The sequence below is a fragment of the Rhododendron vialii genome, chromosome 9a (genome assembly GCF_030253575.1).
Source record: "Rhododendron vialii isolate Sample 1 chromosome 9a, ASM3025357v1".
Classification (NCBI taxonomy): Eukaryota; Viridiplantae; Streptophyta; class Magnoliopsida; order Ericales; family Ericaceae; genus Rhododendron; species Rhododendron vialii.
In genome coordinates this window covers 780,985-796,714 of record NC_080565.1, presented here as the reverse complement: position 1 = coordinate 796,714, position 15,730 = coordinate 780,985, and the positions used below count along the sequence as shown (strand labels likewise).

At 38.1% G+C, this 15,730-nt stretch overlaps 3 protein-coding genes across 7 annotated transcripts in view; all 3 read right to left on the bottom strand.

Annotated features, from left to right (window-relative positions):
- LOC131301827 (2-alkenal reductase (NADP(+)-dependent)-like) overlaps window positions 1–15,730 on the bottom strand; it is an 86,949-nt gene that overhangs the window by 5,291 nt on the left and 65,928 nt on the right. The window lies entirely within an intron of this gene.
- LOC131301834 (small ribosomal subunit protein eS6y-like) lies at window positions 223–6,030 on the bottom strand. 3 transcript variants are annotated; one of them, XR_009191448.1, is made up of 6 exons: window positions 4,531–6,030; window positions 4,287–4,414; window positions 1,348–1,405; window positions 1,154–1,262; window positions 748–1,020; window positions 223–615 (listed from the first exon to the last, which is right to left on the bottom strand). XR_009191448.1 is itself a non-coding variant. In XM_058328299.1 (5 exons), the coding sequence occupies exons 1-5, from the start codon at window positions 4,537–4,539 to the stop codon at window positions 836–838; spliced, it is 489 nt and encodes a 162-aa protein (XP_058184282.1). In that variant the 5' UTR covers window positions 4,540–6,030; the 3' UTR covers window positions 223–835. The 3 variants fall into 3 exon arrangements, 1 of the variants encoding a protein (XP_058184282.1); XM_058328299.1 differs by having other exon boundaries at window positions 223–1,020; XR_009191449.1 differs by lacking the exons at window positions 223–615; window positions 1,154–1,262; window positions 4,287–4,414; window positions 4,531–6,030 and adding an exon at window positions 2,429–2,623 and having other exon boundaries at window positions 884–1,020; window positions 1,348–2,343.
- Window positions 8,349–15,201, bottom strand: LOC131301831 (2-alkenal reductase (NADP(+)-dependent)-like). 2 transcript variants are annotated; one of them, XM_058328297.1, is made up of 6 exons: window positions 15,117–15,138; window positions 14,825–15,074; window positions 12,500–12,677; window positions 11,463–11,629; window positions 10,904–10,986; window positions 8,349–8,883 (listed from the first exon to the last, which is right to left on the bottom strand). In XM_058328297.1, the coding sequence occupies exons 2-6, from the start codon at window positions 15,056–15,058 to the stop codon at window positions 8,505–8,507; spliced, it is 1,041 nt and encodes a 346-aa protein (XP_058184280.1). In that variant the 5' UTR covers window positions 15,059–15,074; window positions 15,117–15,138; the 3' UTR covers window positions 8,349–8,504. The 2 variants fall into 2 exon arrangements, with proteins under 2 accessions (XP_058184280.1, XP_058184279.1); XM_058328296.1 differs by having other exon boundaries at window positions 14,825–15,201.

The window sequence follows — 15,730 nt, the reverse complement described above, 5'->3', positions numbered from 1 at the left end:
ACTATTGTGTGTGTGTGGACAGAAAACCAACTTTGTCAAATACGGAGTAAATGCTGAAAATGACAAAAAGGGCCGAAAAAATGGAGGAGTAAATTATCAAAATCAGCACGAGATTTTTTAAAATTATAAAATCTCCCCTCACATTACTTTCTAGTCGTAATTTAGCTGGTACATTACTGTATACTAGGTGCTCCTTCGTGCACAGCACGAATGCATGCCCGTTGAAGGGAACAAGTTTTTATATAGGCTAGATATGTCCTATTTGTAATTTCAGAGCTGGAAGCAATAGAACATGAAAATAGGTAGGAAGATATATTACGTAGATTTATCAAAGTAGCAAAAGTTTAGATAATTTACATACGTTCTACATAGTCTGCACTTTATCCATAGATGGTGAAGGAGCATAAGACTTGTAGAGTTTGCAGTGGTGAGTGGTGATAGATAGGAAAAGCACACATTGCGCAACCTATTTAGTGATGGTACTTTGCATATAGAGTAGATAGTTTGCTGGATTGAAAAGTACTTGGAAAGAGAACTTTTCATAGCAAAATAGAAAATAATCTAGCCCATGGCCCATGTTGATCCATCTGGTCTAAAACCACAGTAAAGGTCCATCTGCAAAATGCGGGTAAAAACAACAAAACATCACAACACCATAGTTTGGTTCTTGAAAATACAGGAAAAACGAACTCTATTGCCAAATGAATCACTTCGAACTTCTAACATTATAAAAAACATTAAACCTACCAGCTTTGTTTGTGAACGTCCAGCGGTATGTGTTCACGTAGTTTCGAACATCGTCTTCCTCGGAGAGCCTGAAGAGTTTACAAATTTTTTATGCCCTCTTAGGACCCCTCAACCTTGGTTTGTTAGTGTCAGTCAAGCCGGAAAGTTTGCTCTCACCTTTCTTCACAATAACCAAGTTCAGAACAGAAAGGTCTGGGCTCACAATGCACCCACGAACAGACTTCCTCCTCCTCTCTCCGGTGCGCCTTCCATGTCCATGAAAGCATGGAGTCCCTGTCCAATCAAAATTAAGATGTTCCAGATTAGTATCCTGTAGCAAATGCAAAATATCCTTTGAAAAAGATCACAGCGCACCAAAACAACTGTGACCAGCTTGAAGATACACTCAACAGAATATTAATCCCACCTCTTTGGAGCAAGAGACGGGGCCGACCAGTAGTTAACACTCCTTGTTTCATGGGGAATCCTTGCTTGTCACATCCTCCCATAATCTTGAAAACATAGCCCTTAAACTCCTATTAAACCAAAGAAAAGGCCTTGAGGTAATTATTAAAACTCAGAGTAGAATTCACAGACAGATGTAGGAGTGCAAGTGCAAACCTCTCCAAGAGCATCTCCGCTAACCTCTTGTGAGAGGCTGTTGTCATAAAAAGCTCGGCTATGCATTTAAAAGAAAAGAGAAAATAAAAGGCCAATCACTTTTGCATTCTTATAAGGAAAGAACATTTATTAAACAACATAAACTCCAGTACCATACAGGAATATTAACTGTTCAACTTTTTGTACTCCAAAAGGAAGGAATTTTATGCGCTCATATTCCATAAATAAGGAAGCGTTCACAAAAAACTAAAAAGTATGTCAAGCAAGTAGCGGTAGTTTCATTTCTTCTAGCTCACATTTTCTTGATTGGAATTTAATATAAACCCATGAAAACCTAAAAACATCAATTGGGTTGGGGAATGCTCAGATTCTATGGGTGTATAGAAGAAGAGTATTTTATGCCAAACCCAAACCATAAAATTCTCATATCAAAAATTTTCAAATCTGAAGGAGAAAACCAAAACAAGTGCCAAAATATAAAGTGAAAGAAATAAAGGCTCAGAGACGCAGAAACGGGTCATCAGAATGTGATCTAATGATTAAAAATCAGCATCCAGAAACGATTTCTATCTGGCTTTATGATATCTCCATATTAGGCTTTATGATATCTCACTATTGTTGGCCTTGCCAATCTACCTTGAGGTTGGGCTTGAATGTCAGATTTGTCGAGGAATTCGTGGAGGGAAAGCAAAAACTGGGGGTTGTCTTCATTGTACAGGAAAAAGAAAATGAAGTAGAGTCTGTTGTGTTTTTTTCCGGTCACAAATGATTCCATAAATCCAAGATCGAGAAACACAAAAGAGATTTTGTAAGTTCCATAATTGCTTATGCAGTCTAGCAAAAGAAAGGTGGAGCATAAAAATATCATAAAAAGTGAAAACAAACATTGTTGGACCACATTAAATTTCTTAAGTCTCTTGTCCTGTCATTGTGACCCTCCAATGTAACCGGACCAAGAACCGGAGTATTCTATGTCGCATAATGCACACCAACATTCTCAGAATGAATGGTATGATAATGAGTCCAATACCATGATTGCCATCCAAAGAACACGAACTTTTGTTAGAAAGTGAGAACCAACCGGAAGACCAACAACAACGCTAAACAAAGAAATCGTGTTAATTCCAGCTCTCAACTTCACATTGTTGCTAAATGTCAGTTTTGGATTTTCTAGCGCCTCGTAAGAGGTTCTTAAATTAGGATAAAAAAGTAAAGCTTATTCTATGGAAATGCTTTTTTTTCCATTATGTGAGGAATGCTAAAGAAGTGACCAGCTGACATTACCGCGAGAACAGGGTGAACACCTAGTCTATGATGGACCGACGAGGCAGATCATATTGCATATTCTGAAAGGTGATTTTTGCGGCAGAATTGGTGTCATAGTTTGCAAAGCACAAAAAGCCTTTGACTGGAACACATGAACCTAGAAATAACAAACAATTCGAGATAATGCTAGGTATGCCAAAAGAGTGATGAGTACATTTCTGTCAATGGGCATAGATACAGTGAACAATTGAATCTACCTCTAGATTTTTTCCAGGCCAAGTCATCGTGGAATACATGGAAACTAAAGCTGGTTCACTTGGCTTGATTGCTTTATGCAAACCTCTCAAATGTCCCCACTCTGGTTCCCTTCGTAATCCTTCAATATAATCAATTTTTCGCCATCGCAAACGCCAAGATCATAAGAGTTCGCACTAGAAATGAAGAGACCAGCCGCTGTCCGGCCAAAATTTGTTCCTCAACTAAAAATCACGTAGTAATCAATAAATACACACAAACACACTGAATAAGAATATACTTGATCGAAACCATCTTGGTTAAAAGAGGAGGTCTAAAGTTTTATGTTCTTCGGTGAACGGGAAGTGAAAAATTTCAACAGAGTACATGGGAAATCCTACTCAACCCAATATTACAACAAAGATGGAAATTTGTATCATCTGATGGAGGAACTCTTTTTTCCCCTTTGCAGCATTTCATCAAACACGTTCCATGCACCTATTATGTAATGGTCTGAACAGTCTAAATGAAATCTCTTTGTAACCCATCAGAATAGGTTTATACCAAAATGAAAACGGAGTTTTTAAATTAGACGTATGTTTCTCAGTTCTGTTGGAAACGCTTGACATTAAAAATTCTATGACAAATTTGGTTCTCTTATGATTCACTACCATAACCTCATTCATCTATGCGTAATGTCTTAAAAAACCTGGACAGTGTTCATGGACAGCTTGGTTGTGGAATCTCTATGGATATATAATGGGCTCTTCGATCGCACATAGCCATCGATAATCACTTTTCCCATAAAACCACTTTTCCCACGTAACTGTAACAAGGAAGGTCCAAACGTCACCGGGACTTGAAATATATGCCTCTATCTATTTGCCACATTGAAATTAACAATCAAATGTGTCTTTGTTCCGGGATCCAGTTGCTTATGCCTTTAGGTAACACGACTTATCTTGGAAGCTAAGCGTAAATGGATTTTCCATGATGTAGGATACTTATGCGTTCTTGAGATAATATGTATTTGCCTATTTGGAAACTTTGTATTTTGTGTTCGTATGTAATAATTAATATAACTTTATATTGGTTAGGCTTTCTTGTATTGTAATTGTTGCAGTAAAAATTGTTAGGTATTAACTCTAAAAGAGCATAGTTTTTTTTTATTAGGCCTTGGGTACTAAAAATCCTTGGGTCGGCCCACTGGACAGAAGATCTTTTCCTATCCTTGTAGTTACTTACTATGGTGTTATGAGCACCAAACACAGGGACCATGGTCGGCACATAGCATTATGTAGATCTGGTAAGGTTACATGCGAGAGTGAGAAATAGTAGTCTACAAAATCTCTTTTACAAGCCCACGACCTAATTCAAAAATTAAAAAAGAAATTGGAAGGAATTTTTTATAGCACATGTTATTAGGAGAAAAATCAGACCTCAATAAACTTTGTGCAGTAATGGGGGAGGCTGCATTTGAACCACAACAGGAAAATAACATCACCCACTCCATACTCCTGTTCAACGATGGAAGGCATAAGGATACCAGTGTATCATGACTTTTCACCTGCAAATAGAGAGAAAAAGACAAATATAATAGACTTATTTCCAGTTAAAAGTGAAATTCAAGTCTGGTTCCTTCAAGTAGCCTAGACGAAACAAATATAAAGGTCCATATCATACCTTTGACATCGGAATTTGTAGAGATAATATGAGTTGGCGCTCGAAATTTTGCACTCTTAATAAGAGGATTAGGATCCTCAGGGATTTGTGGAGGCCTAACTTCCTTTACAGAATAAATCTTTCCCTCCTAATCCATAAGCGCAACAAAGTTAAAATCTTTCCCTCCTCAGCCTAGTCAATCCATAATAGCATCCATAAGCGCCGTTATTTCTGATTTAGTAAGCTTTGAGCCCAGCTTAGTCAATCCGGCTTTGAGTTCATCGTATGTGATTGAGCCACTCCCATCGGTATCCATGCTTTTGAACGTTTGTTTCAAGCCCTTGATTTCTTCTTCTGAAACATTTTGTGCAATAACCTTCAAGCAACCCAAAAATGTAAGCTATAGAAAACATATACTACTATACCAAGGATGCCTAGTGAGTCCAATATTGCCTTGTTGGCCTCAAAAAGGTAGGTTGCCTGCCTTTCTTTATCACTTTTTTCATTGCCGAAACCCATATCTTAGGACATCAAAAGTGAACTGTTTTCTATCAGTCTTCACTCAACATGACAAATAAACTCAACCTAAATATGCAAAATAGGCCAACCTCATGTCTTGGGCTTCAACAGAATTGGTTCCATAGATTTGTGCTATATGCAAACTTGATTAGGTCAAATTAGAATCCACAATGAAATCACAATCCTCAGTATGAGTGACATAAAGTAATTCATAATATCATTGAAACAAAGACAAGCTCAGCCACATCAGTAGTTGGTATCTAATTTTGTGAATTCTGAGAACTCGAACCTTTAGAGCAAGCTTTTTTAGCTTGTTCATTGGTCTGAATTGCTTCATCGTAACAAGTACAAGACTACAAGAGTTTTATGTGATACATTGCCGCCTTTTTTTAGCCATGGATCCTCTGGTTCACAGATGATGATCCGGATTAAATTGATGAGCCTAAACTCAAAGTTAGCTAGAAGTATATCATCTTCAGCAATAGAGACCTACTAACGCTTTATATATTGGATCCCCCAATACTTTGTTCCTACAGCCCTCTCAAATAAGCCATTGGATAATAAAGCCATCTTATTTCTGAAAATTTTCCTTAGTCTCGATGATCTGACAACTATGGAAAATTTTTCATATGGAATATAAAACTCTGAATAAATAATCAATTTATAAAATTGACAATCGATCGCAATACATTGACAAAACAAGCACTACAAATCCCCCAAGAGATATAAACTCGGAGCAAAAATACAAACTTTTTTCATTCCAAGACAAATTTCCAATGGAAATCACAGGTATATACATCCAACTCAGAGAACTCAAACTTTCTCAATGCACAAACTGTAATTCTGGGGAAGAAGGAAAACACATTTTAACTACAAATCACTACAAATCCGTCAAGTCATCTAAACTTTATTCAAAGGCAAATTCCAAACGAAAATTACAGGTACATACATTCAAAGACAATTTCTGAACGGAAAACGTAGCTATTTACATCCTAAGACAAATTCTGGGCGAAAATCGCAACAACATACATCCAACCTAGAGAAATTAGCACTAACAAACACTTGTGGAGCCGACAAATCAGATAAAAGTAAAAAAATTCAAAGGAAACCCCAGAAAAGAGCAAGAGATACGGGGAGAGGAAGGTATTATACAGTGGAAACTCCAGAAAAAGCATGCTAATAACAAAGACATGGAAAGCTGGCAATTCAGAAAACACAAAAAAAATTCAAACGAAGCCCTAGAAGACAACAAGAAGGACTGAGAGAGTAAGAGATATTACGTGGAAGAAAACTCCAGATATACCTTGAAAGACGCCAAGATTTCGCATCTACCTCTCCCTCTTTTGGTCTCTAATCCTGTTCGTCTTTCACTGCCTCTGTTCGTCTGTGCTGGGGGGGGGGGGGGCGGCGGGGGAAGGGGGTGAAAAAACAGAGACGCGGGCGAAAGGGGAAGGGTGCGCAGGTGATCGCTGGAGGTGGTGGTGGGCGCTACTGGTAGTGGTGGTGGCCGTCACTCCGGTGGGTAGGTCGGTGGTCGTCGGCGATCGCTCCTCCTCTCTCTCTCTCCCTCTCCCTCTCCCTCTCTCTCGAATGATCCGCCGTATATTTGTGCTCGTGGGTGGTGTGAGAGAGAGGGGGAGGGGAAATAATCTGGCGTGGCAGCATGCGGCCCATAAGTGGCCCTCATGGCGAAATTACAACTTTGGGCAGCCAAGGAAAACTGAACGGGTTGCAATTGAAGGGTACAATTGGAAAAATTAGCCAAAAATTGGCATCCCTCAAACCTGTTCTTATTATTTAGGAGGATGGAAAACATGTTTCATAGAGCTCACAGCAGAAACAAAGGCCAACTAAGGGCCAACTAATATAATGAAAGGCTTACTCGGCCTTATTCTTCAGTAGTATAAGGTCAAGTAAATAGGGACCTAGCTAGGGTGACCCCAATTACTTGTTAAAAGAAGATTTATGAATTTTAAAGTGAAGTTTCAAAACTTAAATGCATTAGACAAGTGTTCATGGGTTTTCCCTTGGAGATCGAAACTGTTTGTGCTCTCAAAAAACTAGCTTGCTTTTGCCTAACACAGTATACAAACTTGCTTTTGCTTACTCTATACCATATCTTGAAGGAGAGGGATGCTCGGGTTTCTCAGATAAGGGAGATGGTGTGGAGGCTATGGTTAAAAGGGTGGAGTCCGACATCTGGAATTGATGAAGTTCCTGGAAGAATGTCAAGGTTTCTTTCCCTCGTCAGCAAAAAACTCTGTTTGCTATGGAACATCTTTTCATAAAATTTTGTAACTTCCTAAATTGGTTGTGTATTTTCCCGGTGTAGATGCTATCTTGATGGGTAGTCTGTTCCAGAGGCAGGTGGGAGTAATACCTCTCTTGGTAGGCTTGTTGGAGGGTGATTGTCCGGGCTAAGTTCTCTATGGTGGTGTTTTTCACTAGGTGTCTTGTGTTTTGGGCGTGTTTGTTCATGGGTATGCCCCTTTGTTGTGCTTTTTTTTTTTTTTTTTGGCTTTGTTATGCTTTGTTAGGATGGATTTTTGAGAATTTTTGAGTTTGGTTTTTGAGGTAATGAGTGGAGAGAGAAATTAGGATAATAATTAGAAATAAAAGTAATGAGTGGAGAGAGATAGAGAGAGAAATGTGAATAATGATTAAAGATAAGGGTAATGAGTAGAGAGAGTAATGATTGAAAGTAGGGGTAGTAAGTGTTTTTTGGTTTGATTTTTTTTTTCTTTCAAATTAACATCCAAACAAGGCATTAATAATTCTTGCAACCAGCATTACATAAAAAAAATATATTACGACAGTTATTAGGAAAAAACATTAAGTGCAAAAACAGAAGGCAAAACAAATGAAGTGCATGTCAACAAAGCATTTCTATCACCAAGGTGAGCAAGGTGATAATATTTCGGTCCTTTTTCCTTTTCTGGTAACGCGGACACAATACCAACTTCCTGATTCTGCTTTCACCATGACACTAATTAGACAGAATTTGAGAAGCAAGAGGTTTGGTAATTTGATTTTAGTCTATCTCCCTTATTGGGCAGATTCGTAAACCAAGCTCCAATGACATGATTCTTTACAGGCGCATGACTGTGCTCATCGTGCGCCCCTGGCTTAAAAGGAGTTAAGTTACCGATTTTGTAACAACCCAGTTGAAAGAGCATAGACTCTGTAGCTGATTAGTATTAACTCCTTGAATTTGCATCATGACAAGTAGGTAGACTTTGAGATAGCCACCCATCGGTGCCGTCGCTTGAAGGGACAACGCAGACACCAAGCGTGGTTGGTATTGTAAGAAACATAAGCAATTTTGAAAAAGGTGTTCATTTAATAGAGTATAAGATACTTTTCAGTTCACAATTTGTTCATTGAAGCCAAAGAACATTCCAACGCAACCCAGCAACAAACTCTTCCCATCACATCTCAAGTCAAACGTATATACACCCAAAAAAACGCAAGGCGACTCATTCACGAGCAACCAACACCACTTGTTTCCCAATATTGCGACCAGAGAAAAGACCAATAAGAGCCGCTGGTGCATTCTCTAGGCCTTCTGCTATGTCTTCCACATATGTAATTTTCCCTTCTCGTATGAGGGGCAGGACCATGTCAAGATACTTTGGGTACATAGGATAGTAATCGAAAGCCGTGAATCCTTCCATTCGGATTCGTTTTGTGATGAGGCAGAACAGGTTGTGTGCACCTTCCCGTTCTTCAAGATTGTACTGTGAGATCATCCCGCACACAGGAATGCGACCGTGGAGTCTCATGTTCAGAAGTACCGCATCAAGCATCTTTCCTCCAACATTCTCGAAGTAGATATCGATGCCATCAGGAAAGCACCTGGCAAACAAATTAAACAGAGGCATAAAGAATGTTGGATATCCCAGCTAAGAGCATATCTAATGCAAAATGGCAGAAAAGGCATCCTGATGTCAATTATTGGCACGCAGCACGCTACATTCCCTACAATGCAAAAATGTAGCAACCTTGCTCTAATCCAAAGAAAGTTATTTCTTCGATTTTCTTCCTAAAGAGCCAAATACAAACTGCATTTTGGGGTCCTGATAAAGAGAGAAAACTACGAACAAATTTTAAAAGGTTGAAGAAGAAATGGCAAACATGACCCATTGTTTGGCCATCGTTACAAAAAGTGGACAATTGCCATTTTCGCATTTGGCACGAGGTTTAGCCATTGCTCAGAGTTGCTCTAATAAGGCATGCAATGTACTGGAAGTTTACAGCAGAAACAAAAAAGCCAACTAAGGTATGTAATGTACTGAAACTTTACTCGGCCTTATTCAATATAAGGTCAAGTAAATAGGGTGACTGTGGTATGCCAGCCAATTACTTGTCAAAAAATTTATGAATTTTAAAGTGAAGTTACAAAACTTAAATGCATTAGACAAGTCAATGTTCTAAAAGTCGCTAGGCATTAGTCGGGCAGTCGGCCACCTTCGAGTGATTAATCGGATTAGTCGGCGATTAATCGGTGCATATTTATTAGTAATCGGCAATGAATCATTAGTCGGACCTAATCGGATAGGCCCTGCCAGCGATTAATCGGCTTTTAATCGCCGATTAATTCCTTGTTTTAGAACACTGAGACAAGTGTACATGGGTTTTTCCTTGGATCCCTGAACTGCCGTTGGAAACCCATGCCCTATGCTTTACACGTATTCACAGAGAAAGAATAAACAATCAGCTTTGGCTTCTTCTTCTATACTTCTTCTTCTTTGCTTACAAAAAAAGGGCTCTCATACGTAGCTCAATATTTTCTAATCATATCAATATACTTTTTGACTATGGAGCACGGGTACCGGTACGCGGTATGGGTATGGGAAACGGCAAAACCCCAAAAAAGTAGGGTACGGGTACGGCGAATAGATATATAATTTTTTTCTATTTTTTATTGCTTTAAATGAAATATAAACCCATTTTACTAACAAAAAGTAACATAGATAAAAGTTCGAAGTTCATACATCAAGTTCAACGTACCTAGATCAAAGCTAGACGAGTTCCTTGTTTCTTACATACCAACAGTACTTACAAACATTGACTCAGTATAAACGTGTATGTGTACATAAAAGAGAGAGAACTTACGTCTTCTGTTCCGATTTGGAGCCCTAGACCGCTGCCTCTCTCAGTGACTTAGTAAACGTGTATGTGTATATAAAAGACAAAAAAATTACACAATAAACCCATATTTTATAATTATTTACAAAAAAATCCTAGAAATTTGGAAAAAAAAATCATTTTGGGCTAAAACGTACCCATGCCATACCCTTGCCGTACCCATCCCGTACCCATGCCGTACCCAAAATTATCAAAAGTACCCGATCAAATTTTGCCGTACCCGGTATGTTTTTGCCGTACCGGCGCCGTACCCGTACCCGGTACGGGTACGGCGACATTTTTGAAGTACCCGTGCTTCATAGCTTTTTGACAACTCAGTTCGTGACTCATTCAAACCTCCTAGTGGTTGTGAACATCGGATGAGGAATGCTTGTGAGCTCTTGGGTTTAATCTTGGGGCTAACACACTCCGGTTGTACCTTTTCGAGGGGAGGAATATTAGCCTTAACACAGTGCCTAGCATGACTTTCATTCTCACAGGCAAAATGTTTCCTACTTTCACTATTTTCCTACGCTCTTGATTTACTTGGTCTATTTCGATATTTTATGACTTCTAACAGTCTAAATAATTAGTGTGCTAACATGGTGTTTTTGGAATATAGTTGTAACATTACTTTCCTTGAATTAGGTTGATCAAATCAGCAGTCCTTCTACCCATTAATGTACTTAGGCTCTGAAACTCCATATTGCTATCGTGTCTTTCTGGAAAAAAAATATGAAACACTCACCTTTTGAGTGCTTTATCCAAGTCAGGTTCGTCTTTATAGTTGAAAGCTTCATCAAACCCGAATTTGTCCTTCAGCAGACCAACCTTAGGTCGGAAAAATGGTTGAAGAAAGAAACAATAGGACAACAGAAACCAATAAGAGTCATGACCAGTATCTACTATTCGTACAATTTGGGATATGATAAAATTCAGAAACAGAATGATGGTATTTGATAATACAAAACATCGATTATGCACCAACAGTCACTCTCACACACAGACGTACGCAGAGAGAGAGAGAGAGAGAGAGAGAGAGAGAGAGAGAGAGAGAATTATGCTCATTGCTCTGAAAAGATACTACTCAGCAAGGAAACGAGTTCCTCTGCTTGACAAATACAAGGGAACATATTCGGAGTACCAGAAATTGTGATCGGGACACTTGAAATGTGTAACTCAAATACTGGTAAAGTACTATCAAACAATGGTAAGGTATATGACATTTCCATTCAGCGATAAATATAGACATGCGCTAAATGGTAATTTAGCATAAATAGCAGAATGGACAAGTGAAAGGCAATAACCTTTTCTTTGGATCCAGCACTTCCAACAACATAACAATTCTTTAGCTTTGCAAACTGGCCAACAAGCTGACCAACCGCTCCAGATGCAGCTGAAACGAATACGTACTCTCCTTCCTTGGGAGAGCCTACCTCATAAAAACCACCATAGGCTGTCATACCAGGCATACCTACAAAGTTCAACTCAACGCAATGAGGATCCATCCAATGTAGCTGAAAGTATAAGATCACAGTACAAACTGATCACGACTCACAAGTTCCCTTACAACTGTTTTCAGAAAGAGGTGGTGCACAGGGCTTTGAACAAGGGATGCTACTTCATCAACTTGTCTTGTTTTCTAAAACTGAAAACCATAATTACAAGCCAGTAACTAAATATATAGGTATTCCTTTGTATGTATCCAGTCTTGGGGGCTGTCCTGTCTAGTTTTTGGCTGCTAGATGCTGTGGTGTACCCATTGTGTAGAGGTTTTCTGTAATGTTTTGTTTTTTTGTCTATCTTTGGTCTTGTTTGTAACTTCAAGGCTATCACCTTGATCTGATTGGTTTGGTTTCTTAATGAAAGTCACTAAATTCCAAAAAAAAAAGAAAAAAAGAAAAAAAGAAAGCAGAAGGGAGAGTTGTCTACAATTTTCTGCATCTATTTAATAACACAAAAAGAGAGAGAGAGAGAGAGAGAGAGAGAGAGAGAGAGAGAGAGAGAGAGAGAGAGAGAGAGAGAGAGAGAGAGAGAGATATTAGTGTCCAAATGGAAAATGTAGTTAGCTGCATTAGTTTCATGTAGTAGGAATACTTAGCCTGAGATATCCCCTTATTAGATCTCACAAATATCATTGGCCTACCTGAAGTTAGCAAATAACTAAATGAAAAACAAAAAAAACTACTATTTTCTTTTCAGCTCTATATCCTGCTACATCCATAAGCGGTGAGGTTCCACGACAAATAAATTGAATGCCTTCTTATTGGGATGAGAAAAAGAAGAAGATAATCCACCTATTGTACCTGAAGTAATTTGGGGGAAACAAATGGAATGAACTTACCAAGGATTCCAGTATAATAAGAAAGAGGCACATCTGTGTGTTCAATTTTAAAGAGTGTCTCTGGTTCTGTAATGAGACTATACTCTTCCCATCCAGTCATTCCCCAAACTAAGTCACCTATCTTGACATGTGGATGTCTAGAATCAATCACTCTAGCCACTCCATAACCAGTTATAGGCTGCACAACATCAACATGATCAGTCACTGATGCAGATTTAAGAACTTTCGGGAAGTGGAAAGAAGTTCGTACATTTTGTAACTATAATGCAATACTAGCCATTGAGTTGACTCAAGAATATTTAAAAAATGATACAACTAATCTCTAGGCATCAATTAATCCCCAACTAATTGGCCTAGGCGCTAGGCGGTGCCCGGTTGCCCAACTAGCACTTGGGGACTTTTCAAACACTGCAAAAAGGTGTTCCCTTTGTAATAGTAATAGATGATAGATGTATATACTATATTTGTTTTTTGTTTATTAAGTTTGAACGGAAGTTGATTAAAAGATTAATATAAAAGATTTTCTCTGTCATTTTACAACATATATACCAGACAATGATTCATTGGACGGTTTGCTGTGTTTGTTTGGGCTTTACTAGTTGGGCTTGTCCCATGTAATTTGGGCTTTTAGGCCTCTTGGGTGTTTGGGCTGCGTCCCACTTATTTTAATTGTTTTATCCGAGCTCTTAGGCCATTAGGTGTTGGGACTTTGTTCCCTTTGGGTGTTGCCTTGGTTGGCATCTTGCCAATCAAGGAATTGGGTCTCGGATTGGACTTTTTGTTCTCTCCTTGTCCTATTTATTAATCTTTGTATCTCCTTCAAGGGTTAATAAAATCTTTTTTTCGCCGTTCAAAAAAAAAAAAACCATTACAGATGCAAGGATTTTCATAAGAATCCTTCAAAAGGTCATACATAATTTTTCTAATATTGATTTCCAATTTTTTAACAGTAGAAAGTCACATGGAAATTGTATTGAAACTTCTTATAGGCACATATACTCCTCTCCCCCACTTAGCCATTTATCTTCTCCTCCTAAATTAACTAACCCCTGTTTGTTTTCCCTTTCTTTTTCCAGCGATAGGAGAATACAAGTATAAGAATTAAATGAAAACAACTCTACAATTACTATAAGCCCAACCCAACTAGTAGCCCTAATAGGGGGAGAAACAATCCCAGACAATTTCCAACTATTAGCCCCATTAAGGGGAGAAATAATTCCAACAAATACAAAAGGAAGAACAACACATGCAGGTAAAGATATTTGAATTCCTAACCTCATAGTGAAACCGCAAAAGTCCTAGCCAACTAAGCTAGCCCCAGTTTGATACTCCAATATTGTTTTCCCAAACAATTATATTTCCCAAACAATTATATACCCCCATTATATTTGACCAAACAATTGTAAAATATTTTCCCTAACAATTGACTACCACTCACCCACATCCAATATTGTTCTCTCCTCCTAAATCCTTTAGATTTTGCCATCCCTACATCAAAGGACCACAACAAACAAATAGTCATTTGATTATCTTAATGTCCTAAAAAGTTTACTAAGATAATCACAACATTGTAAGAGTTTGTAAGAACATTGTAAGAGTTATCACGAAAGAAAAAAATACATTGGAAGAGTTTGCACCATCAACCTATGCATGTATTTTAATACTCCTTCATAACCTCTCCCCCACTTTATTTGACTAAACAATTATATTGACCCCACAACATTTGCCCAAGCAATTAAAACTAGTGATGGTACAAAAGGGGCATAACTGGGCAACCCCACCACAAAATTTTGAAAACTCCTCGCAGTATCCTAATAAGTTTACCACGATACTCACAATAATCTCAGGGTTTGCAGTCCATCAAGGTTGGAACTAGGGCTGACAAACGAAACTGAACGAGCCGATCAAAACGGTTGATTGTTGAAACTTGATTTGAAAACTTAACGAACTTTAAAAAGATGTTCAAGTTCAACCTTCGTTCCAAACCTTAACCAGCTTCAAAAGATATCAAACGACCGTTTAATGAGCGAACACGAGCTCGAACTCGAGCGCTTTGCTTTGTTCATCAGTCCAAGTTGGAATTTCTATTTATATTGCGCTTTGCTTTGTTCATCAGTCCAAGTTGGAATTTCTATTTATATTATACAACGGAGCGATTTCTGTTAAAAATTATCTAGGCACATAAACGAGAGCAGCCTATACAACTGTTAAATCACACTTTCTGGTAACTTTGTAGCCATCGAATCATTTCTTTTTTTATTATAATATATAGAAGGTGTGTATATAGATAGATACAGATTGAATCATGAGTTGGAAGTGACTGACCGAACCAGGAGTGAATGAGGCACTATAGCTGCCTATCGAATTCCTCATGCGGTTACGCATGTAGGGATCGCAAGACAAGTAGAGATTCTTCACCACAACCGATTTCGAACCTTGTGCTGCGTTCAGTCGAATCTTACTGGTCCTCACCTCGAAATCTGACTCTTTGGGGAAACCACTCACGTAGTCCCTCAGAATCACTTGTTTGTTGCTCACCTCGTCAACTCTCTCCGCCATATCAACACCCGCTCTCACTCACTCACTCTCACACACACTCTCTCTCTCTCTCTCTCTCTCTCTCTCTCTCTGTGTGTAAATCAAAATGTGGAGAATGAAGGAGGCGATGAAGGTCAACTAGTGTGTCTCTTTTGTTGTATAATAATTAATTAATTATTTATACTGGAAAATAAATAAAGTAAGATTGTAATCAAGTTAGGAGCAATAAGTGGTGAGTTTAATTTTGTTGACCCTCTTTTGCAGCTTTGCAGGACCCTCCTAGCTCCTTGTTAATTGAAATAATGTAAATTTCATTAATATTAAAATTTTGACTAATATAGAAATAAGATATATGACTAGCTAATTATATGTATATATATTGAAAAAAAAAGATAAATTCTGAATAAAAATACTTATAATTTAGTTAACTAATAAAATTTTAGGGTAACAATACGAGTTTTTATTTGAAAAATTTAGGGTCAAAATTAGGATCGTTACAATTCTAAAAAATGAATGGTCCCAATGGCGAAGCAGAATCCTTTGTGCCAAAAACTTTTGTGCTTTTGTAGTGATGAATTTTTCGGCCGTTGAATTTAAAACATAAAAAGAAAATCAGACAATTTAATCAAGGTTTTCGAGACAGAAGAAATTGGACCCCTCAATGGCACCCACACTTTTCATTTTTGTAAGATG

Coding starts and splice junctions, on each gene's coding strand:
- LOC131301834 (XM_058328299.1), bottom strand. Junction 1,263..1,347: donor GCGGAGATGCTCTTGGAGAG/GTTTGCACTTGC, acceptor TTGGTTTAATAG/GAGTTTAAGGGCTATGTTTT. Junction 1,021..1,153: donor CCGTCTCTTGCTCCAAAGAG/GTGGGATTAATA, acceptor TTGATTGGACAG/GGACTCCATGCTTTCATGGA.
- LOC131301831 (XM_058328296.1), bottom strand. CDS start 15,058: ATGGCGGAGAGAGTTGACGAGGTGAGCAACAAACAAGTGATTCTGAGG. Junction 10,987..11,462: donor GTGCTGGATCCAAAGAAAAG/GTTATTGCCTTT, acceptor TTCCGACCTAAG/GTTGGTCTGCTGAAGGACAA. Junction 8,884..10,903: donor TTGGATAAAGCACTCAAAAG/GTGAGTGTTTCA, acceptor TTTGTTTGCCAG/GTGCTTTCCTGATGGCATCG.